Here is a 24,711-nt window from a genome sequence, read left to right as displayed (position 1 = left end):
TGACTGGGCTTTGAAAAGGCTGTTATGGGCCTGGGCACAGTGGCTCACACCTATAATCCCAGCACTTTGGGAGGCCAAGGAGGGTGGATCACTTGAGGCCAGGAGTTTGACACCAGCCTGGCCAACATGGTGAAACCCCGTCTCTACTAAAAACACAAAAATCAGCCAGGCATGATGGTGCATGCCTGTAGTCCCAGCTACTTGGGAGGCTGAGGCAGGAGAATTGCTTGAATTTAGGAGGTAGAGGTTGCAGTGAACCAAAATAAAAGACTGTTACTATTAAAACAACTTATATGCATTCCAGGGATTGGTGCTGGGACCAGTTAACAATTTGGTGAGCCATCCGGGCAACCTTTGACAACCATAGGCTTTTCCGAGCAGCAAAATGCAAGGCAGACTTCAGTCTTTTATGATTAGATTGATGAGCAATGGAAGAAGAACCAGAGTACAGATGTTCAGAGATGGCCTCTAAATTGGACTGCCTGGCTCTCACTCCCAACCTTGGTGATTGTGTGGCTATCTCTTCCTGCATCAGTTTTCTTATCTGTAAAGTGGGAATACAACAGTTGCTTCCTATCTGCGATTTTGTTTTCCATAGTTTCAGTTACCCTCGGTTAATAGCCATCTGAAAATATTCAAGAGAAAATTCTAGAAATCAGGAATTCATTCATTTTATTTTTATTGTATTTTATTTGTTTGAGACAGAGTCTCGCTCTGTTGCCCAGGCTCAAGTGCACTGGTGCAATCTCAGCTCACTGCAACCTCTGCCTCTGCCAAACAATTCTCCTGCCTCAGCCTCCCCCAGGTAGCTGGGACTATAGGCACGCACCACCACACCTGGCTAATTTTTTGTATTTTTAGTAGAGATGGGGTTTCACCACATTGGCCAGGCTGGTCTGGAACTGGTGGTCTCAAGTGATCTACCTGCCTCTGACAGTGCTGGAATTACAGGCATGAGCCACCATGCCCAGACTCATTCATTTTAAATTCTATGTTGCTCAGAGTGATGTGATGAAATCTCCTGCTATACTGCTCTGTCCTGCCCAGGTTGTGAGTCATCCCTCTGTCCAGCGTCTCCACATGTAGATGCTATCCAATTGTTAGTCATTTAGTAGCTGTCTTGGTCACTGGATTGACTCAGGGTATCGCAGTGCTTTTGTTCAAAGAACATTTATTTTACTTAATAATGGCCCTAAAGTGCAAGAGTAGCGTAGGTATGTATTCATAGGATAGAACATAGTACACATAGGACTCAGTACTATCTGCAGTTTCGGGCATCTCCTGGTGGTCTTGGAATATATCCCCCTTGGATAAGAAGGCAGGACTACAGTAATAACTCCTACTTCCCTTTGATGGTATGAAGCTGATGAGAGGCAATGCATGTAAAGTCCCAGCACAGTGCTTGGAGTGTGGTATATGTCCAATAAATATTAGCTGCTATGATTAAAATCAAAAATCTTACAATCTGTGAGCATATGTAAATGGAACCTGGGAGAGGGAAGCAAAGGAAGAGACAGAGAATGTTATTATACAGAGAATAACCTAGATTCCTACTTGCCCAGGGCACTGAGCAAACTCAAACACACATTGCAGGATATTTTAAATTTTTGAGGGAATCATGGTAAATCTCAATTGTCAGACACTGAAACAACTACTAGCTCAATGTATTTCGTAGTTTCAACATTAGGCTGTGTGATGAAAAAGCAAGTGCCCTGTGAAAATCACTGTGGAAGAGCAAAGGAAGAGGCGGCTGTCCAAAGTGTCTGGAAGGTTGGAGAAGGTGTGTGATGCCCCACAGAGCACATATCCCATTTTAAGTAAGGAATGAAACAGAAATAATATTTTTTTTTCAGTTTTAGTGCATTATGTTTTCAAATACTGCTTAAGTTGTTAGGACATAAATACTTAAGTTAATCAGACCAAACTACTTTATAAAAGGAACTGCTGAACATTACTTTTGGCCTCGGGCACCATGAAAACATTACTGAGAAAATGAGAACCTCTGATCCAGGTGCAAATTTCCAAAGATAATTAAGAAATGCTACTTACCACTGAGAAAAGAACTGAGAAGTCATGGAAGTAGGCAATAACTTTCTTAATTATTAACTGAAGCTGTAAAACAAACAGATAAAAATCTTACTTTTAAAACCTTTATTTTTAAAAATTTATTTCTGGTTCACAGTCTCTCCTGAAAACCTTAATTTTTTTTTTTTTTTTTTAATTACAACTACAATAAGGTAAGCCTGAATTGTTTGACAACAAATGGTGAACTGAGCTTGGGGTAGGTTCTGTCTCAGTCTAAGTTTGCCCCAGTGACTCTGAACATCCTACTTTGTAGTCCTTCAGTCTCAGTCTCAGCCTTCTCATCTGTGAACTGAAGGTCAAAGCAGTAGGGACTCAATGGAATGATTCAAGGAAAGTGCTAAGTACAGTGCCCACCCCATTGTTATTCCTTGAATAGTGGGCAAACTTTTTCTACAAACATCCTACAGTCCACCACAACTACACTATTTTAGTGCAAAAGCAGCCATTGCCAATATTAAATGAACGTGCATTAAAGGAATCTGTGCCAATAAAACTTTATTCACAAGAACAAGTGTCAGGCTATATACAGCCTATGGGCTGTAGTTGGCCAATCCCTATTCTAGCTCATCTATCGTGGCCCTGTGTGTCTTGATTACTTCACTGGAGAGGATCTGGACAGAGTTCGCTGGTAGAGTCAAAGGCCAAAGTATTACCCAGGGATGGCGGTATAGTCTATGAGGTCTGCCTCAAAAATGCCCAGATACTGATGGTTACCGCCCCCACCCTGAGATGCACACTCCAGACTGAAAGGTCCAGAAGAACCAAGGATGATGTTTCTAAATAAAATAGAACTCCCTACTCCTGGTTACTATCAAGAAAATTTACTGACAATTTGTTTACACTTAAAAAAAACCTGCTGTTTCAATAATTTCCAAAGAAAATCTCTCATGTTCTAAAAACAGAACATGAAGAACATTATGTGCCCATTTCATAATTAGGCAGCTTACTAGGTCAGTCAAGCAAAACACTAATAAAGGACTTCAAAACGTCATCATGAACAATGCTCCAAGGCAATGCTGTCTGGTTAAACTAGTTTCTGAAGCACAGAAACTATTATACGCTCCTAAATTCAAGCAATTCTCCTGCCTCGGCCTCCTAAATTCTTATTTAAAGGAAGACAATTCTTGTCTTTACTGTGATAGCTGCAAAATGGTGATTTTCCCATTCTACAATTTTTTTCACATTTCTCAATCTGCTCATCTATTTATCTATTCATCATAAGGATGGACTCTTGGATTCCTATTTTACTCAATGGGCTATAATCCATTACTGTCCTAATTTCATTTGATACTCAAATTGGGAGCCAGTGAGAGCCCCTTCAAGATGCTCTTTTTTTTTTCTTTTGAGATGGAGTCTGGCTCTGTCGCCCAGGCTGGAGTGCAGTGGCACAATCTCGGCTGATTACAACCTCCACCTCCGGGGTTCAAGGGATTCTCCTGCCTCAACCTCCTGAGTAGCTGGGATTATAGGTGTGAGCCACTGTGCCCAGCCTCAAGCTACTCTTATACCCTTTTCACATGTTCCCATCAGTGGGTTTTTTTTGAGACCGTGTCTGTCTCTCTCACCCAGGCTGGAGTGCTCACTGCAACCTTGGCCCCCAAGGCTCAAGTGATCCTCCCACTGTACCATCCCAGGTAGATGGGACTATCAGTGTGCACCACCATGCCAGCTAATTTTTATATTCTTTGTAGAGATGGAGTTTCACCATATCGTCCACACTGGTCTTGAACTACTGGACTCAAGTGATCTGCCCTCCTTGGCCTCCCAAAGTGCTGGGATTAAGGTATGAGCCACCACACCTGGCCACACTGAACTCTTCAGAAGCAAAATGTGACATAGTGTATGCAACTTATAAACAAATAGTGAAAAAAATGTACACACATACATGTATACATGTATATGGGTGAACAGTAAAGCATATGTGGAGAAGTATTAATAGATAGTGAATTTTGGTAAAGAATAATAGGAATTCTTTGAGCTTTAACTTTCCAATAATCTTAAATTTATTTCCACATAAGAAGCTGATTTATGGCCAAGCATGGTGGCTCACACCTGTAATCCCAGCACTTGGGAAGGCCAAGGTAGGCAGATTGCTTGGACCCAGGAGTTTGAGACCAGCCTCGGCCACATGGGAAGATCCCATCTCTATAAAAATACCAAAAAAAAAAAAAAAAATTAGCTGGGCATGGTGGCACATACCTGTAGTCCCAGTTACTTGGGAGGCTAAGATAGGTGGATCACTTAAGCACAGGAGGTTGAGGCTGTGCTAAGAGGTGATCACATCACTGCACTCCAGCCTTCGTGACTGAGCGAGACCCTGTCTCAAAAAAAGAAAAAGAAAAAGTTGATTTAACTAAAAATAGAATTTATTTACTGGTGACAACAATGATGACAATGCTTATTCAGCATTTATCACGTGCCAGGCCACTGTGTGAGAGCTTCACTTCATCCCTGCAGTAACTCTCAGAGTAGCACTATTACTGTCCCATGTCACAGGTGAGAAAACTGGGGCACAACAAGGTTCAGTAACTGATCAAAGGCCACACAGACAGGATATGGCAGAGCTAGGATTCAAACACAGGATTATCTGCCTTTAACATGCCTATCTGTCTGTCTGTCTGTCTGTCTGTTTGTGTATCTATCTATCTATCTATTTATTTTGAGGCATCTATCTATCTATCTATTTATTTATTTATTTATTTTGAGGCATCTATCTATCTATCTATCTATCTATTTATTTATTTTGAGGCAGTCTTGCTGTCACCCAGGCTAGAGTGCAGTGGCGCGATCTCAGCTCACTGTAACCTCCGTCTCCCAGGTTCCAGCGATTCTCCTGCCTCAGCCTCCTGAGTAGCTGGGACTACAGGCACGTGCCAGCACTCCTGGTTAATTTTTTTTATTTTTAGTAGAGATGGGGCTTCACCATGTTAGTCAGGATGGTCTCAATCTCCTGACATCATGAGCCTCACCCTTGGCCTCCCAAAGTGCTGGGATTACAGGCGTGAGCCACTGCTCCCGGCCTGTGCCTATTTAATTCAATAGAACAAAATTCCTAAGAATGTTGAAATGAGAAATGCAAATGTTACCTGGGGATAGGAATCTTCAAATGCACGATCTGGAGTCATGTGCTTGATGACATCTGCCAAAACGGTATTCACCTCTCGTTTCTAAGAGAGGAAAAGGAACGAAACCTGTATTAGACACTGAATGGCAGTCCCTGATGTTCCTGGGGGAAAGGACTAGCGTATTCAGAATACATCACACATCTTCCAGGAAATCGAATATTCTGCTCAAAATAACAGAAGGGAGGAAATCCCACTTACATCACCTGGTCCAGTACCATAGCCCCACACCAAGTCAGGACTAAACGCTGTTCTCAAAGGTTCCAGGGCTTTACACGGCCCCTGCTTTCCCTGAGTGGTGGTCAAATCAGCCACCCCTCTTTCTGCCTGCCTGTCCCAGGCCCTCCCTCAAGTGCCTGCAAAGAGAACAGCAAAGCACTGTGGGAAGAGTACAGACTCCCCCTTACAAGCCGTCTGACCTAACTGCTCACTGTTCACTTTTGTCACCTATAGCCAGGGTCAGCTAACTGCAGCCCAATACAGCCCAGTGCCTGTTTTAATACGACCCACAAGCTAAGAATGGCTTTTAAGTCTCTGTAATTAATTGCTGATTTACAGGAAATACTAAAGGCAGAAGAGCACAATAGACACCATCACAAAGATGCAATGGGAAAAAATCCAGTCTCTGCAACTCTACAGGACAAAAGACCCAATTTCTTCAACAAATAAATTACAGGGAAAGAAAGGGGCAGGAGAGGAGAAGACAGATTGAGAGAGAATTTACATATCAGAAGTATCCTAAAATGCCTATTGCAATTTAGAAGCCTTATTTTCAACCAGATTTCAACAAATAAACTTAAAAAGAATGAGAAAATTGGGGAAATCAGAATACTGACTGGCATTTATGATATTAAATGATTAGCAACTCGGCTGGGCTTGGTGGCTCACGCCTGTAATCCCAGCACTTTGGGAGGCCAAGGTGGGCAGATTGCTTGAGGTTAGGAGTTCAAGACCAGCCTGGCCAACACAGGGAAACCCTGTCTGTACCAAAAATAATTAAAATTAGCTGGGCATGGTAGCATGTGCCTGTAGTCCCAGCTAATCAAGAGCCTGAGGCAGGAGAATTGCTTGAACCCAGGAGGTGGAGGTGGCAGTGAGCCGAGGTCATGCCACAGGACTCCAGCCTGGGTGACACAGCAAGACTCCGTCTCAAGAAAGAAAAAAAAAATTAGTATTGAACAAATTTCCACCATAAGAGCAGAAAAAAAAAAAGTTAGTAACTTACTTCCTTAGAATAATATATTTAGATTTGGTTTAAGGAAGGGACCCTCCAACCTGGGCAATATAGACACACCTCATCTTTACAAGTAAAACAAAATTTAGCCAGGTGTGCTGGTGTGTGCCTGTAGTCCCAGCTACTCGGGAAGCTGAGGCAGGAGGATCACCCGAGCCCAGGAGGTCAAGGCTGCAGTGAGTCACGATCACACCCACTGCACTCCAGTCTGGGCAACAGAGTGAGATGCTGACTGTCAATCAATCAATCAATGGAATCCTCATATTTTTATGGATGTGCTGAAATATTGACAGATGAAATGATACAATGTCTGAGATATGCTTCAAAATATTCCAGGGGTTGGGAAACACAGTAATGATACAAGTCAAACAAGATTTGTTGTAAGTTGATAACTCCCGATTGATGGGTACAAGGGAGTGAGTATGCTTTAAATTTCCACAATAAAGTGTAAAATAAAAATAGGATAAAAACAAAAATCAATGGATCAACATTTACCTAATGCTCAAAAACGAGACAAAACCAATTTTGGTGTTAGAGGCCAGGATGGTGTCTATCTTCACCTCCCCAAGGGCTGAGTTGTGATGGGGAGGGGCAGTTCTGGGGGGTTCTGTGGGGTCAGTTATTTCTTATTTCTTACTCTGGATGGTGATTACACGGTCGTACCTTGTGAAAATTCACTGAGCAGCAAACTTATGATACATGCACTTTTTAGCATGTGTGCTTGGCTTAGTCTGTTTGGGCTTCCACCAAAATACCATAAACCACGAATCTTGTAAACAACAGAAATTTAATTCTCACATTTCTGGAGGCTGGGAAGTCCACGATCAAGGTAGATTTGGTGGCTAGTGAGGACCCATTCCTCATAAACGGCATCTTCTCCCCATGTCCTCACGGGATGGAAGGGGTCAGTAAGCTCCACTGGGCATCTTTTATCGTTATTATTATCATTATTGTTTTGAGACAGTCTCGCTCTGTTGCCCAGGCTGGAGTTTAACAGTGCGACCCTCGCTCACTGCGTCCTCTGCCTCCCACATTCAAGCGATTCTCCTGCCTCCACCTCCTGGGTAGCTAGGACTATAGCCATGTGTTACCACACCTGGCTAACTTTTCTTTTTTTTTTTTTTTTTTTTGTATTTTTAGTAGAGATAGAGTTTCACTATGTTGGCCAGGCTAGTGGGTTTCTTTTATTAAAAGGGCATTAATCCCATTCATAAGGACTCTGCCCTCATGACCTAATCTCTTCCCAAAGGCTCCACCTTCTAATACCATCACCTTGAAGGCTAGGATTTCAACACATGAATTTTGGGAGGACACAGACGTTCATACCATAGCAATGTTATACTTCAATTTTTAGGACTTGCTTAAAATAAACAAATTACTCTAGCAATGGGTTTTGAACCTACTTCTATCTCCTTCTGAAGTCTCCACTCTTTGACACGCCCAGTATTCCTCTAATTGTGGTTCTAGTCTATGTCTAAGGAAAGAAATATTTGCTTAGGAAAAAAATTACGCGTCAGTCAAATTGCATGGGAAACACTGCTTACTAGGCTCCAATGTACAGTCGCAATGCATTTTAGCATATAAGCATCTAAGGTAGCCTATGGTTAAAAAAAACAAAAACAAAAACAGTTTAACTTTATATAGTGCTGCATTTCCCAAACTTTAAGCATGGAACAGGTTGTTACAGTACACATATTAGTGCTCCATTACGCTTTATTATAATGTAATTTTTATGAATTATAAGAGCAATTACCATTGTAAAATGCCTCAATGCCTGAACTAGACTAATTCACCATTACAAACATGAAAAAATATAATTCTTTCAAAAACAATACCACAGTCACACATACCGTGAAATGCTTGCAGGTGTATTCTACCCACACTTCGGCACAATTAATGTAGTCCTACAAAGAAAAAAGGAAAACATCTTAATGTTAAGTACAACATAGTTTGCCTTACAGCAAACAGGAGGCCTCAGCTGGCTCCATTTAATGGTCAGAAACTGGAATTTCCTTTTGCTAATTACTGGCTTAAAGGCGGATCTTTATTTTAGGAATTTCCTACTAACCATATTTTCAAACCTAAACCTTACCAACTGTTACATTTTGGATGCCCACTATAAAGTTAAGTGATCTTTTATAGTTTCGAATATCTGTAACTGTATGCATTTTTTTTAAGGTTAATTAATTAATTAATTAATTTAGAGACCAAGTCTTGCTCTGTCACCAGGCTGGAGTGCAGTGGCATGATCTCGGCTCGCTGCAACCTGCGCCTCCTGGGTTCAAGTGATTCTCCTGCCTCAGCCTCCCGAGTTAGCTTGGACTATAGGCATGCGCCACCATGCTCAGATAATTGCTGTATTTTTAGTAGAGATAGGGTTTCATCATGTTGGCCAGAATGGTCTCAATCTCTTGACGTCGTGATCCACTCACCTCAGCCTCCCAAAGTGCTGGGATTACAGGCGCGAGCCACTGCGCCCAGCCCCAAGTTTCATTTTTCATGGAAGTGCTGAATGTATGATCATGTAACGTTACACTTTTAGCATATCTTGAGGCTGTAAGAACTGAATTTAAAAAAAAAAAAAAAAAATCCAGAAATTCCATCTTTTTTTTTTTTTTTTTGAGACAAAGTCTCTCTGTCACCCAGGCTAGAGTGCAGTGGCACAATGTTGGCTCACTGCAACCTCCACCTCCTGGGTTCAAGTGATCCTCCTGCCTGAGCCTCCTAAGTAGCTGGGACTACAGGTGCGTGCCAGCACACCCAGCTAAGTTTTTGTATTTTTAGTAGAGATGGGGTTTCACCATGTTAGCCAGGATGGTCTTGATCTCCTGATCTCATGATCTGCCTGGTTCAACCTCCCAAAGTGCTGGGATTACAGGTGTGAGAAACTGTACCGGCTGGAGTCACCATGCCCAACCAGAAATTATATTTTTAATGTTATCTGTTCTCCATTACAGGTAGACAATGTAAGAAACAGATTTCTTTAGAGAAAAAAAATATAAATAATGAAAAGATTATTTTTCAGTTCAAATAGAGACAGGGGTCTTGGTGTGTTGTCTAGGCTGGTCTCAAACTCCCAGCCTCAAGCAATCCTCCTGCCTCAGCCTCCAAAAGTGCTGGGATTACAGGTGTGAGCCACCATGTTCAGCCTGAAAGGGTAATTTTTTAAAAAGAGTAGATGGCAAAAGTTGGACAAAAAGCAGTTAATTTAAAGTTTAAATGGCAGGCTGGGCACAGTGGCTTACGTCAGTGTGTAATCTATAATCCCAGCATTCTGAGAGGCTGAGGTGGGTAGATATTTCAGACAGTCTGGCCAACATGGTGAAACCCCATCTCTACTAAAAATACAAAAATTAGCCAGGCATGGTGGCACACACCTGTAATCCCAGCTACTCAGAAGAATGAGGCAGGAGAATTGCTTGAACCCAGGAGGCGAATGTTGCAGTGAGCCAAGATGGCACCACTGCACTCTGGCCTGGGCAACAGAGTGAGACTCCATCTCAAAAACAAAAAAAAAGCCCACCTACCTGTGGATTCTTCAGCTTAGTGATAACTTTCCAAGCTTCGTTGAGAATCTGAAGTCGGTCACTCTCAGGAGGATCAGCCAAGGCCAAGTTTAACCCCAGTGATCGAAAAAGGAGATGCTAAGAAAAATGTCAAACCATCACATTATGGAAATTTTAAATCAAAGTTACCTGAAGCTTAAAGAAAAGAAAAGGTTGTAACGTTTAATCCTTCTTGGGGCTTATCTTCCAACAACCTCCTTCTAAAGTTCTACCATATATCTGTCCCAGCTACATAGGGAAGCTCACAACAGAGATAGCTCCATCTATTGGTCTAATTTGGGGATATAATATTCCACTGGACAAAGTTTTTCATTAATAATGAAGATATATTATTTTGTTTGTTTTGGGACAGAGTCTTACTCTGTCACCAGGCTTCTTGACATAATCATGGCTCACTGCAGCCTTGACCTCCTGGGCTCCAAGCGATTCTCCCACCTTAGCCTCTCAAGTAGCTGGGACTACAGGTATACACCACCACACCCAGCTAATTTTTGATTTTTTGTAGAGATGAGGTCTTGCTTTGTTGTCCTGGCTGGGCTCCAACTCCTGGCCTCAAGTGATCCTACTGCCCCAGCCTTCCAAGTGCTGGGATTATAAACATGAATGGCCGTGCCCAGCCTGATATTGTCTTAAATATGTTAGACCAAAGTCTTTCTTAAATCCTTCATAGTGAGTTAATTTGATGGATTTAGGGCTCATGGGGGTCTGAAGCATAGCAATCACATGGTATCTGACAATCCCAATCTCTAACTCAACTTTCATTGCATTCCTCAGAAACAGAGCCTTCGCCTACGTTCCTGCAGGCCCACACTGTTTCCAATACCGGGCTGCCTTCAAGAGCTATTGGATACATACCACATACTTGTGACTTCTAAGCATGAAGTCAAGAGCCTACCTTGGGGAAACCAGATTCATCACACTCTTTAATCATGCCGATGAAATCCATAGACCTTGTGGCGATGAACTCAGCCCGGAAAGCAGACATCACGGAATTCAACAGCAAAGCACTGCAAGAAACAGATCCCCAAGTCAGCCTAGCTTCTCCTCAATGAAAGTTGCTTTAATCTTTGGATATATATTGGAATAATGAGTAATAGCTCTTCAGTGGTAGAGTTGGGGGAAAAAAAAAGACCAGAGTAAAAAGGTAAACTGTGGAGACTGACACAGTGTCCTGTATATATGTGCAACTCAGTAAATGTTGAATTCACTGCATGTTTAGATGGGTAGATGATAGATGGCAGAGTGGACAGACATACAGATCAGCAAGTGAACCAGCTCATTTAAGAAGAAGAGTCAAGAGGGTAGAGAGGCATAACATGGGGAGAAATGCCAGATATAGGTAATGGGGGGATGGAGGCAGCAAACAACCCTGCACGATCTGCACAAGTACCCCAGAACCTAAAGTACAATTAAAAAAAGAAAAAAAAAAGGAGAAGAAGAGCAAGCCTTCAATAAGCTGGTGCACTAATAAGACTAAACATTAAGTAACAATATTGATCCATGTTGTAAATATATATCCACATTATTTGTGCAAGTTTTTTTTTTTTTTTTTTTGGGAGACAGAGTCTCACTTTGTTGCCCAGAGTGGAGTGCAGTGTCATGATCTTAGCTCACTGCAACCTCCACCGCCCAGGTTCAAGTGATTCTCCTGCCTCATCCTCCTGAGTAGCTGAGATTGCAGACACATGCTACCATGCCTGGCTAATTTTTCTATTTTTAGTAGAGATGAGGTTTCATCATGTTGGCCAGGCTAGTCTCAAACTCCTGACCTCAGGTGATCCACCTACCTCAGTCTCCCACTTCCAAAGTGTTGGGATTACAGGCATGAGCCATCGTGTCTGGCCAGTTTATGCAAGAGATTTCTTTTTTTTTTTTTTTTTTTGAGACGGAGTTTTCGCTCTTGTTACCCAGGCTGGAGTGCAATGGCGCAATCTCGGCTCACCGCAACCTCCGCCTCCTGGGTTCAGGCAATTCTCCTGCCTCAGCCTCCTGAGTAGCTGGGATTACAGGCACGCGCCACCATGCCCAGCTAATTTTTTGTATTTTTAGTAGAGACGGGGTTTTGCCATGTTGGCTAGGCTGGTCTCGAACTCCTGACCTCAGATGATCTACATGCCTCAGCCTCCCAAAGTGCTGGGATTACAGGCATAAGCCACCATACTTGGTCAGAAAGAACTATTATTATACCTGTTTTACAGGTGAGGTGACAGAGGCACAGAGAGGTCAAGTAAGCAGCCCAAGATTACAAGGCTAAGATGGAACAGAGCCAAGGTCTGAGGCCAGGCAACTGGACTCTAGCATTCTAAACCTCCACATGATCCTGCTTCTCTCTCTTCAGCTCATGCCCAGGAAAGCAGGCCAAGCTCAAAAACAGCAGCCAATGCCATTTTCAAACTCATGCTTTCGAATCTGAAAATACTTACTTGTTTCCTAGTTTCTTACACCTTTCCATCATCTCGGTCAGCAGAGCCTATTATGTTAAAAATAACAATAATTAAAAATCAGGTTGGAGGAGCTAAAGTACTATTTCTAAGAGATTTCCAAAGTCACACTCTAAAATAAACGTAGCTGCATGTCCATTAAGATAATTCTCAGTGTCTGACAGGAATGGGGAGGCTGGGGGAGGAAAAAATTCACTTTCACGGCATTTAGTGTAATAAATAGAAGCTGGGGGCCAGGCATGGTGGCTCGCACCTGTAATTCCAGCATTTTGGAAGGCCAAGGTTGGTACATCACTTGAGGTCAAAAGTTCGAAACTAGTCTGGCCAATATGGTGAAACCCGGTCTCTACTAAAAACACAAAAATTAGCCAGGTGTGGTGGTGGGTACCTGTAATCTCAGCTACTCAGAGGGCTGAGGCATGAGAATCACTTGAACCCAGGAGGTAGAGGCTGCTATGAGCTGATATCGTGCCACTGCACTTCAACCTGGGCGATAGAAGGAGACCCTGTCTCAATCAGTCAATCAATCAATCAACAGAAGCTGGGGCCCTGGCATAAGGCACACTTGAATTCAAATCCAGTCTCACCAACTACCAACAGTGAGATGTAAGGAGAATTGTCGACTCTGTTGGACCTGGATCTCCTTGTCCTTATTGGAAGGCTACAAGTGGTACCATCCCATCTGCCAGGTCACTACAGGATGGGCAATAACTCCTGCATGCCAGGGCTCAAGTGAGAATGACAATTACTTTGCTCCCCACCTCTTCTCTTATCCCACATTCTTCCCTATTTCAGGAGGTGCCCAGGGTGCCATTAGTAATATGAACAACAAATACTGGGCCAGAGCTTAATGCCCAGCAGCCACAGTGAGAACCACTTTGCCCTCACAATCTTACCTCTCACAACCAACCGTAAAGCAGGGGCCCTATTCTCCCACTTCACAGATGAAAAATGAAGCCACGAATAGCAACATTTTTCACCCAAGGTCGCAGAGTTAGTGATGCAGCCAGACATGAACCTGGACAGGCTGGGGTCAAAGGCCACGTTCTTTGACACATTTCTTCTCCAACACAGTCTGAAGCCTATTTTTTTCCACCCAGAGGAAGTAGATTTTTTTTCCTCAACTTACTGGAATACTGTTAATGGCTTTGGAGCTATCTTAAGAAATTACATATCTTTAAAAGAGCTCCTGTTTTGAAGAAAATCAATGGAAGAAGGATCACTTAGGGCAGTGGTTTGGGGAAGGTCAAGCCTAGGACCAGAGGTAATTACAGGACACTGAGCACTGCCCAGGTTTTGGGCTAAGTCCTTTATTTCCCTTTACTCCCTTACTCTTCACCATGTCCTTGTGAGACCCATGGAACATTAACCCCATTTTACAGATGAAAAAGCCAAAGCTCAGATAGGTTAAGCCAATTCCTAATAAGTGGTAGAAATGGGATTTGTGCAGGCCAGGGGTAGTGGCTCATGCCGGCAATCACAGGATTTAGGGAGGCTGGGGTGGGAGGATCACTTGAGCCCAGGAATTCAACACCAGCCTGGCCAATATAGTGCAATTCCATCTCTACATAAATTTTTTAAAAATCATTTTTATGACAGAGTCTTGCTCTGTCGTCCAGGCTGGAGTGCAGTGGCACAATCTCAGCTCACTGCAACCTCCACCTCCCGGGTTCAAGCAATTGTCCTACCTCAGCCTCCTGAGTAGCTGGAACTACAGGCATGTGCCATCATGCCTGGCTAATTTATTTTTGTATTTTTAGTAGAGACAGGGTTTCACCATGTCGGCCAAGGTTGGTCTTGAACTCTTGACCTCAGATAACCTGCCCTCCTCGGCCTCCCAAAGTGCTGAGATTACAGGTGTTAGCCACAGCGCCAGGCCTTTTTTTTTTTTTTTTTTTTTTTGAGACGAAGTCTTGCTCTGTTGCCCAGGCTGGAGTGCAGTGGCACAAACTTGGCTCACTGCAACCTCCACCTCCCGGGTTCAAGTAATTTTCCTGCCTTAGCCTCCCGAGTAGCAGGGTTATTACAGGAGTGCCACCACACCTGGCTAATCTTTGCATTTTTAATAGAGATGCGGTTTCAACATGTTGGCCATGCTGGTCTTGAACTCCTGACCTCAGATGATTTGCCCGCCTCAGCCTCCCAAAGTGCTGAAATTAGAGGCATGAGTCACCATGCCCAGCCATAAAACTTTTTAAAAAAATAGCTGGGTGTGTTGGTATGTGTCTGTGATCCCAGCTACTCAGGAGGCTGAGGTGGGAGGATCACTTGAGCCCAGAAGGTCAAGGCTGCGGTGAGCTATGATTATGCCACTGCAGTCCAGCCTGAGTATCAGAGTGAGACCCTGTCACCAAAAAAAAAAAAAAAAAAGACCTGGTAGGCATGGTGGCTCATGCCTGTAATCCCAGCATTTTGGGAGGCTGATAGGGACAAACGGCTTGAGCTCCAGACCAGCCTGGGCAACATGGCGAAACCCCATCTCTAAAAAAAAATTTTAAAGCTCCTAGTCTGTGGTATTTTGTTGTGGAAGCCCAAGCAGACTAATACAGGTCCAAACCAATCATAGCGGGTCTCGTTCCCCTTGCCTATGACCCATTTCTACCTGCTGAGACAGGATGGGAGGTCTCTGGGGGATTTGGAGAAAGGTTTCCTGTTCTTAACAAGGACCCAAGAATCAAAGATTCCCTGAATGCTGTCACCTCTGGATGTGATGCCTGAAATGGCTGTACCCACCCTGCTAATAATCAGGGACAGCAGAGCATAAAGATGGACAGAAGCTGCCCACGCTAGAGCCTGCACTTGTTGTGGAGGAGGACAAGTGGAATTAAATGTGGAGGTCAGACTAGTTAGGTGTTTGTCCCTTGCAGCCAAAAGCATCCTAGCTGGAGAAACAATTGACCACATCATAAATGGCTTCCCTAACCCACTCTTGGGTATTTAAATTTGAAAAGTCATTCTTAAAGACCAATAGCAAAGTTGCCTTCAGAAAAGGCTAAGAAAGGAAAAGAGAAATTCTGTGTAATCATCACACTGATACTCCCTAATACACAGAAATAATCATTCAACACCTACCTAATGAGCAACTTTCGTATACCGTTGACACTTGAATAACATGGTTTTGAGCTGCATGGGTCGACTTATACACGGATTCTTTTCAACCATATGCAGATTGAAAATACAGTATTTGTGAGATACCAAACTCAAGTATACATGGGTTCCACAAGGCTGACTGCGGGAACTTGAGTATGCATGGATATTAATATATGTGGACGCTAGGTATAGTGGCTCACACTTGTAATCCCAGCAGTCTGGGAGACCAAGGTGGGTGGATCACCTGAGGTCAGGATTTCAAGACCAGCCTGGCCAACATGATGAGACCCCATCTCACTAAAAATACAAAAATTAGGCAGACATGGTGGTACACCTGTAGTCCCAGCTACTTAGGAGGCTGAGGCAGGAGAATCGCTTGAACCCAGGAGGCAGAGATTGTAGTTAGTGGAGATCAGGCCATTGCACTTCAGCCTGGGTGACAGAGCAAGGCTCTGTCTCAAAAAAAAAAAGATATATGCATGGAGATACCAGAATCAATCCCCTGAGTATATCAAGGGATGACTATACCAGCCCCTGTTCCAGACACTGAAGATAAGATGGGGAGGAAAACAGACAGAAACACATACCTTCGTGAGGTTTACTCTATCTCATTTACATGCACGTGCACGTGCACACACACACGCACACATACACATACACATGAATGAGATCTCCTGTCCCACCAATTCTGGAAAGATTAACTAGGGCAAATCCCAACATATGGACAGAAGATTCTTACCACTAAGACAAGATAAATGCTTAAAAAGTTCCCTGTATCACAAAAGATGAATGTACTAAAAATGCATCCAAGAATATAACTTTAAAAAACCAAACGCTCTGTTGTCATAAAGGAATTTAGGAACACATGTAAGTGTCCAGAGAGCCAAATGTTATGGATCCCTACACAGGGCTGCTGGAAGTTACTGATTTTTCTCCCTTCTGAGAAGTGACAGAATTGATTATCTTTGGCAAGAACACGATGAACTGCTCAAAGCAGACTGAGATCGAAACAAGCCTTTTGGCTGGGCTCAACCACTGAAATACTAGCAGCTCAGCATATTTCTTTCATTTTCACACACACCAGAACTTTGAAGATTCATGGGTAGGCATTTGCTTGCTGTGCCGGCTTTTGTTATTGTTGTTGGCCCTGCAAGCCACTTATTTATGTAACATTTCATTGTTTTTCTAAACACTGTAAAAATAGGAAATGCTTTATAGACAAACGTTTCAGCAACACTGACATGCATCAAGAAAGATGTGAAAGGCCCCCTCCCAATCTCCAGGTCCTCGAAATTGCTACTGTCAACACTTTGGTGTTTATCTAGAACTCTGATGTTCTTATCTAGAACTCTGCCTAGGCCTTATGGACACATATTATTACAGAAATCTAGTTTTGTTTTTACACAATGGAATTTCTACACAATAGGATACTTTTATCAATATTGGGCTGGAGAATATTTAAATGGAGAATCTAAATGGCCCTCTCTTCTCCATGTTATTACACAAATCTACTTCACTCTTTATAATGGCTGAGGAATCCATGCCATGGATATAACATAATTTTTCAAACTGCCTCTGACAGATGTTTTTGTTTTCTGTTTAATTTTTAATTATTTATTTTTATTTATTCATTCTTTTTTTGAGACAGAGTCTTGCTCTGTTGCCCAGGCTGGAGTGCCGTGGCACAACCTTGGCTCACTGCAACCTCCACCTCCCAGATTCAAGTAATCCTCCTGCCTCAGCCTCCTGAGTAGCTGCAATTACAGGCACATGCTACCACACTCAGCTAATTTTTGTACTTTTAGTACACAGGGATTCCCCATGTAGGCCAGGCTGGTTTTCAACTCCTGACCTCAACTGATCTGCCCGCCTTGGCCTCCCAAAGTTCTGGGATTACAGGCATGTGCCACCACACCTGGCCTAATTTTTATTTTTTGTGGGTACATAGTAAATGTATATATTTATGGGAAAATGAGATGTTTAGATACAGGCATGCAATACATAATGACATCATGGAGAATGGTGTATTCATCCCAATTGAAGGATTTTTAAGACTTTTTATTTTGAATTAGTTATGGACTCATCAGTAATTGAAAAAAACAGTAGAGAGAAGGCCTGGGTACCCAGCACCCAGCTTCTCCCACTTATATAACTATAATGCATTATTAAAGCTAGGAAATTGACACTGGTATAAGACAACTAGCTAGACAATTTCACCAGGTTTTACATGCATCTTTTTGGGGGGAAGAAGAATATGCCTTTGTGTCTAATTCAGTGTCATTTTACCAACATATATGGAGTTGGAGAACCGCAACCATATTTAACTGTTGAATTTTTTACGGGATCTCCAGATTACGTTATTTCTATTATTTACCCACTTCGAACATACAAGAAAAGAGAGAATAAGTCAGGTCAAAGATGCATGTGTGATTTAAACTTTCTATGGTGTCTTGTTATGGCAGCCTGAATGAACTAAGACATACCTTGATTTTTTTTTTTAACCTCGGATTTCAATTTTGATTTGAAATTCTAGAGATCAGGTATTCACAACTAAAGGTATGTCTCCTTTCCCTCTCATCCACCTGCCCTGTATATTACCAACTGCTGCAGCTGAGCTTTACCATTCCCTATTTTGAAGTCCTCTAAGGGATACACACAGCTCTACTCTGCAGGTGACTCGGCAGCCACTATGAAAGAGCTTTTAGGCATCAAACTGTCACATGCACTCTTTTTTTTCTTTTTTGAGATGGTGTTTCGCTCTTGTTACCCAGACTGGAGTGCAATGGCGCGATCTCAGCTCACCATAACCTCTGCCTCCTGGGTTCAAGCAATTCTCCTGCCTCAGCCTCCCGAGTAGCTGACTACAGGCGTGTGCCACAATGACCAGTTAATTTTTGTATTTTTAGTAGAGACAGAGTTTCACCATGTTGACCAGGATGGTCTCGATCTCTTAACTTCGTGATCCACCCACCTCGGCCTCCCAAAGTGCTGGGATTATAGGCATGAGCCACTGTGCCCAGCCCACATGCACCTTTAACACCACCTTCCATACCAACATCAATTCTTCTACAGTTTGAAAATGATTATATATTTTTTTTAACAAGACACTGCATGTTCCTTATTTAAATGTACCCAAGAATCAGTTTATTGTTATTCAGGTGACCTAATTTTTTAATCACTTATTCTAGTGCAATAATGATTTCCTAGAGCTTACTCCCAGGAAAGCTCTATTCCCAGCTTCTGTCATCCTTTGAGATGACTGGGGCTTAAAATAAAAGACGACTGCCTTGTGACATGTACCTTTTATTTTTAATCTGATTTTGCTTTTTGCTAAAAGAAGAAGAAAAAATAAGCGTTCTCATTTCACCACGTCAGTCCTGCTTGTATGTTTCCGTCATTCAATGGAATAGCAAGGAAAGAGTCAATTTCATGGTTCCTTTCCCAGAAGCAAGGACAGCATGTAGTTGCTGAAACTATGCTGAGGATCATAGAGAACTGGCAGCAAAATTTCAATCTTCCCTTTATACTGGCTTGATTAAAATCAATTTACTTAACGGAATAGTCTCACCAGACCATTCACCTGAAGTACAAGATGTCCCTGTTTTTCTCTTAATTTAGAATCTCAAAAATTAAAAATGGAAGCAGTGCATACTTGTGGAAAAGTTAGAAAACAGAGATGGGCGGCCGGGTGTGCTGGCTTGTGTCTGTGATCCCAGCACTCTGGGAGGCCAAGGCAGGCAGATCACTTGAGGCCAGGAGTTCAAGATCAGCACGAGATCAACATGGTGAAATCACGTCTCTAATAAAAATACAAAAATTAGCTGGGTGTGGCAGTGCATGCCTGTAGTCCCAGCTACTCAAGAGGCTGATATATGAGAATTATTTGAACCTGGGAGGTGGAGGTTGAAGCGAGCCGAGATTGCACCAGTGCACTCCAGACTGGGTGACAGAGCCAGACTCTGCCTCAAAGGAAAAAGGAAAAAAATCAGATGGGCCAATAAAAATAAGTTAGACAGCCCCAAATCTCACACTCCAGTCACGTACTGTCATTTCTCCTTCCCAACTCTCTCGCACAGATATAAAAATCATGTCTGCGAGTACTAAGATGTGTGAGGTGCTACTCTAAGCACCACAGATACAGTGACTTCTTTCATCCTTGCAACAGACTAGAAAACAGGAATTATTAATATTGTTCCCATTTTACAGATGAAGAAAGAAGGCTCAGAGTGATTAGGAATGTTATCTGCTCCATACTCTATCACAACAGCTATAATGAAGCTGAGACGCAGACCCAGGCACTGCAATTCCAGAGCCCACACCTGAACACTAGGCCACACTGCCACTTACAACACACACAGCAACGTGTGTAACTGTCTTTTTGCACTCAGCCATATACCATGAATACCCTTACGTCATATGTACAAGTCATCAGGAGTCTCCGTCATTATAAATGGCCCCATGACGTTCCACTGGATGCATATACCATAATTTAACCAGTCCTCTCTGATACCTGCCTTCAATTTTGCATTACCATGAACAAACCATGTGTGCGTCCATGTGTGTTTACAATGTTTATGCACTTGCCTACTTACAGGATAAATTCTTAAAAGTAGGATTGCTTGGTTAAAGTCATCTGAACATCTAGGAAAAGGCAGAGGTCTTTCAACTTTGCTTTGTTCTATGTATCCTTGTTTTGTAGTTAGTCTCTCTTTTCAACTATCAAAGAAAGACAAGGAAAGCTTCAGTCTTTTTTTTTTTTTTTGACTGTTCCCTTGCTATTCCACTGAATGACAGAAACATACAAGCAGAATTGACGTGGTGAAATGAGAACACTTATTTTTGTTTCTTATTTTAGCAAAAGGCGAAATCAGATTTAAAACAATGGATACATGTCACAAGACAGTCTTCTTTTTATTTTGAGCCCCAGGCTCTGTCGCCCAGGCTGGAGTACAGTGGTGTAATCTTGGCTTACTGCAACCTCTGCCTCCCAGGTTCAAGCCATTCTCTGCCTCAGCCTCCTGAGTAGCTGGGGTCTCTACATAAGATCGGCATGGGCAACATAATGAAACTCCACCTCTACAAAAAAATACAAAAAATGGCCGGGCACGGTGGCTCATGCCTGTAATCCTAGCACTCTAGGAGGCTGAGGCGGGCGGATCACGAGGTCAGGAGATCAAGACCACACTGGCCATGGTGAAACCGCGTTTCTATTAAAATACAAAAAATTAGCCCAGCATGGTGGCATGGTCCCAGCTCCTCGGGAGGCTGAGGCAGGGGAATTGCTTGAACCCAGGAAGGAGACAGAGGTTGCAGTGAGCCAAGATCACACCACTGCACTCCAGCCTGGTGACAGAGCAAGACTCCATCTCAAAAAAATAAAAAAAAAAATTAGCCAAGAATGGTGATACATGCCTGTATATCCATGCTAGCCAGGCTGGTCTTGAACTGCTGACCTCAAGTGATCTGCCCGCTTCAGCCTCCCAAAAGTGCTGGGATTATAGGCATGGATCATGATGCCTAGCCTATTAGTCTTCATGTTCTACAAAAACTGCTTCTCAGTCTTAGAAAAGAAAAAAACATACGTCTGCTATGATTCTGATGTCACTTCGATTCCTGACAATACTTTAACTGGCAAAAAAAAAAAAAAAAAAGAATCTTATAAAAGCAATTAAGCATCCGAGTTTTAGTTTCCTTCTGTAAAATACCTACTCTACAGACTTTATTGATTATAAATACAAAAGGGGTATATGAAGCTAAGTGAAGAGGCAATAAGGCTTGTTGGCCAGGGAGCCCAATTCTATGGGTTTGTATCAAGTCACCAACCACCTTCTTTTTTTTCTTTTTTAATGAGGTAATGTCTTGCTCTGTCACTCAGGCTGGAGCACAGTAGTACAATCACAGCTCACTGCAGCCTTGAACTCTGGGACTTAAATGGTCCTCCCATCTCAGCCTCCTGAGGAGCTGGGTCTATAGGTATATATCACCATGCCTGGCTAATTTTTTGTATTTTTTTTGTAGAGCTAGAGCTTCGCTATGTTGCCCAGGCTGGTCTCAAACTCCTAAAGTCAAGTGATCCTCCCATCTTGGCCTTGCAAAGTGCTGGGATTATAGATATGAGCCACCACACCCAGCCACCAACTGCTTTCTAGCTGTGTGACCTCACTTAGGTATATGGTCTCTCTGAGCCACCACACTCCCCTCCCACAGTTGCTAAAATGAGACAAATTCAGAAAAGCACTTAGCACAGAACCAGCCACCATGGCAAGCCCTCTATAAAGGCTGGTTAGTGCTGACATTGCTGACGCTGTTATGTAAGGGTCCTGTTTACATTAAAGGGCACAGTGTGCAGGGGCTGTCACCAGACAGGAGGTGAGTGTCACAATGAAGCCACCTGGCAGTTACCTCAGGGGCATGATAGGAGATGCACTGGAAGATCCAGTCCATGGCAGGCGGGTACAAGGGGAGGTACGATGGGAGCTCCACTCCTTGGACCACCAGCTGGTTCTGGACCGTATCCCCATGAATCTATAGGAGATCAAACAAACAATTAGAAAAGGAGGGGAAAAATCAAACAAAACACACACAGCTCACAGACCATGCATACTTGTAAGCATGTGGATGGCCCTGAGAGAAATAGCCTGGTTTCTCAGTTTTTTTTTTTTTTTAATTAAAAAAAAAGAAAGAAAGAATAAAAACATGCAGAAAGTTTCTCATATCACCAAGCTGAGCCATTTTGGGAATAAGCATTGTGGAAAGCAGGAACCTGATAAAAATGGAGCCAGCAGATGCTAAGGAGCAAGGCTGATCGACTGGAGACGTTTCCTGTTAACACATGCATATTAACTTTCTCTGCTTCTTCAGTATAATCAACACATTTTAATTGTCTCCAACAGAAGCTAGTGTAATTTTTTTCAGAGCTTGCACATTTAAAGAGCTTAAAGGCATTCTCAACTTGGAAAACCAAACGGGTTTTGTGAATTTGCTATCATAGAACTGTTATACCTATTAGCTATTCTGACAGTGTTCTCTTACCTGTTTGAATGTAAGGAGGAAGTCAAAAAAGTTCTTATTTAGGCTTTCTTTGAGATGTGGGGCCACTTCCATTCCCACCTGCAGCCAGACAAAAGAAAAAACTGGTTGCAAATAATAACTACAATATGATTTTACTTTTGTAAATTAAAATATATATACCTATGTTTATAGACATTGAATAAGTCTAGAAAATTAATTTTTTGTCACCAGGCTGGAATGCAGTGGCACAATCTCTGCTCACTGCAACCTCCAACACCCTGGTTCAAGCAATTCTCCTGCCTCAGCTTCCTGAGTAGCTGAGATTACAGGCATGTGCCACCATGCCTGGCTAATTTTTGTATTTTTAGTAGGGAGGAGTTTCACCATGTTGGCCAGGTTGGTCTCGAATTTCTGACCTCATGATCCGCCCACCTCGGCCTCCCAAAGTGCTAGGATTACAGGCATGAGCCACCAAGCTCAGCCTTCTTTTCTTTTTTGAGACAGAGTCTCACTCTGTTGCCCAGGCTGGAGTATGGTGGCATAACCTTTGCTTACTGCAACCTCTACCTCCCGTGTTCAAGTAGTACTCCTGCCTCAGCCTTTCAAGTAGGGAGATTACAGGCATATGCCACCACACCCAGCTAATTTTTATATTTTTAGTAGACAAGGGATTTCACCATGTTGGCCAGGCTGGTCTAGACTCCTGACCTCAGATGATCCACACTCCTCAGCCTCCCAAAGTGCTGGGATTACAGGTGTGAGCCACCACACCCAGTCTGTTTTCCTATTCAATAAACATGTATTGCTTTTATAAGACCACAGAAGCTATTTTTAATGAAAAAAAGGGCAACATTTACAGTACTCTTCTTTGCTATTCCCCAAAGGCACTGAATATATTTCTGAACAGATAACCAAGAGAACAAATCAATGCAGACCTAAAAAGGAATGTACTCTCAAGACTGTGTATACAAAAAAAAAAAAAAACAAAAGATACAAACAGATGTGGTTGTACTTACTAGATGAAGCACAAAGATTACAGTATGTGAGAAAGTCAGCTTGGATTTCAGATGAGATGCTGCCCTGTTACATGGTTAGTTAAATGCTATACAAATTCATTCTTTGCAAGGCAGCAATAAGAGCAGACACAATTTTAAAACATTTTATGCCATTTTATATAAGATGAGCATGAAGTGTAACAACGCCATAATCCAGTGGGTCCTGACTTCATTGTTTAAAAAACAAACTGTAACATTTCTAGCTGAAGAAATTTACTAATCATAGAGAAGGTGCCAGGCACTGGGGTTAGATGGAAAACTGGTGGGATGAGCTACCGAGAGGGGTTCATATGTTTAAAACACAACATCATAGCGTTTCTTAAACTAAGCTCCTCAGAATCTCTTCAATTCCAAATGCTGCTTAACCACAGAAACAACTTCGTAGGCTGGGCTGCAGTGGCTCACACCTGTCATTGCAGCACTGTAGGAGGCCCAGGTGGGCAGATTACTTGAGGTTAGGAGTTTGAGACCAGCCTGGCCAACATGGTGAAACCCTGTAACTACTAAAAACACAAAAATTAGCCAGGCGTGGTGGCGGACACCTGTAGCCGCCCCCCCAGCGACTCGGGAGGTTGAGGTGGGAGGATCACTTGGACCTGGAAGGTAAAGGTTGCAGTGAGCCGAAGACTGCACAACTGCACTCCAGCCTTGACAACAGAGCAAGACTGGATCCCTGTTTCCTCAAATGGGGATAGATTTCTCCAGTTCACCTTCCACTACCCAGAAGTCATGATGGGTAGTAATAATAATGTTTTTCAGATGGCATTTGAAACCACCAGGGCATGAGCATTCCAAGAGCAGCTCTATGGTTGTTGGGTACAGGAAGTGCTGTTTCCAAGGACAAGCACATAGATTAAAAAAAACACACACACACTAACAAAAAACACCAGATCCAGTTCTACCGTGTTCTGATTCTCCTTCCACTTAATCATATTGCAGAAAAGACAATAATTATCTGTTAGGTGACAGCAAAGGCTGGCCTGGCTGAGCCATGGAGATGAGCTGAAGGGGCTGTGACTTAGGAGTTAATCATACCTTCCTTTAATAAACAGCTTCAGGCTTCCCACACAATCAACCCACTCAGAGCTTTTGTTTTCTGTTTTTCTC

General features: G+C 42.7%; 1 protein-coding gene across 4 annotated transcripts in view; it reads right to left on the bottom strand.

The window, feature by feature from the left end:
- Positions 1–24,711, bottom strand: part of VPS35L (VPS35 endosomal protein sorting factor like) — a 153,431-nt gene that overhangs the window by 62,109 nt on the left and 66,611 nt on the right. For all 4 annotated transcript variants that reach the window (XM_078344797.1, XM_035267100.3, XM_078344796.1 and 1 more), the window contains exons 13-20: positions 22,571–22,648; positions 21,941–22,063; positions 12,431–12,477; positions 10,903–11,014; positions 9,969–10,085; positions 8,292–8,345; positions 5,172–5,252; positions 2,050–2,112 (exon numbers count right to left, since the gene is read on the bottom strand). In XM_078344797.1, the coding sequence (XP_078200923.1) occupies positions 2,050–2,112; positions 5,172–5,252; positions 8,292–8,345; positions 9,969–10,085; positions 10,903–11,014; positions 12,431–12,477; positions 21,941–22,063; positions 22,571–22,648 (675 nt within the window). The remainder of the gene's footprint in view (positions 1–2,049; positions 2,113–5,171; positions 5,253–8,291; positions 8,346–9,968; positions 10,086–10,902; positions 11,015–12,430; positions 12,478–21,940; positions 22,064–22,570; positions 22,649–24,711) is intronic.

This window comes from Callithrix jacchus, chromosome 12 (genome assembly GCF_049354715.1).
Source record: "Callithrix jacchus isolate 240 chromosome 12, calJac240_pri, whole genome shotgun sequence".
In the NCBI taxonomy this organism is placed as follows: domain Eukaryota; kingdom Metazoa; phylum Chordata; class Mammalia; order Primates; family Cebidae; genus Callithrix; species Callithrix jacchus.
This window is presented reverse-complemented; position numbering and strand designations above follow the sequence as displayed.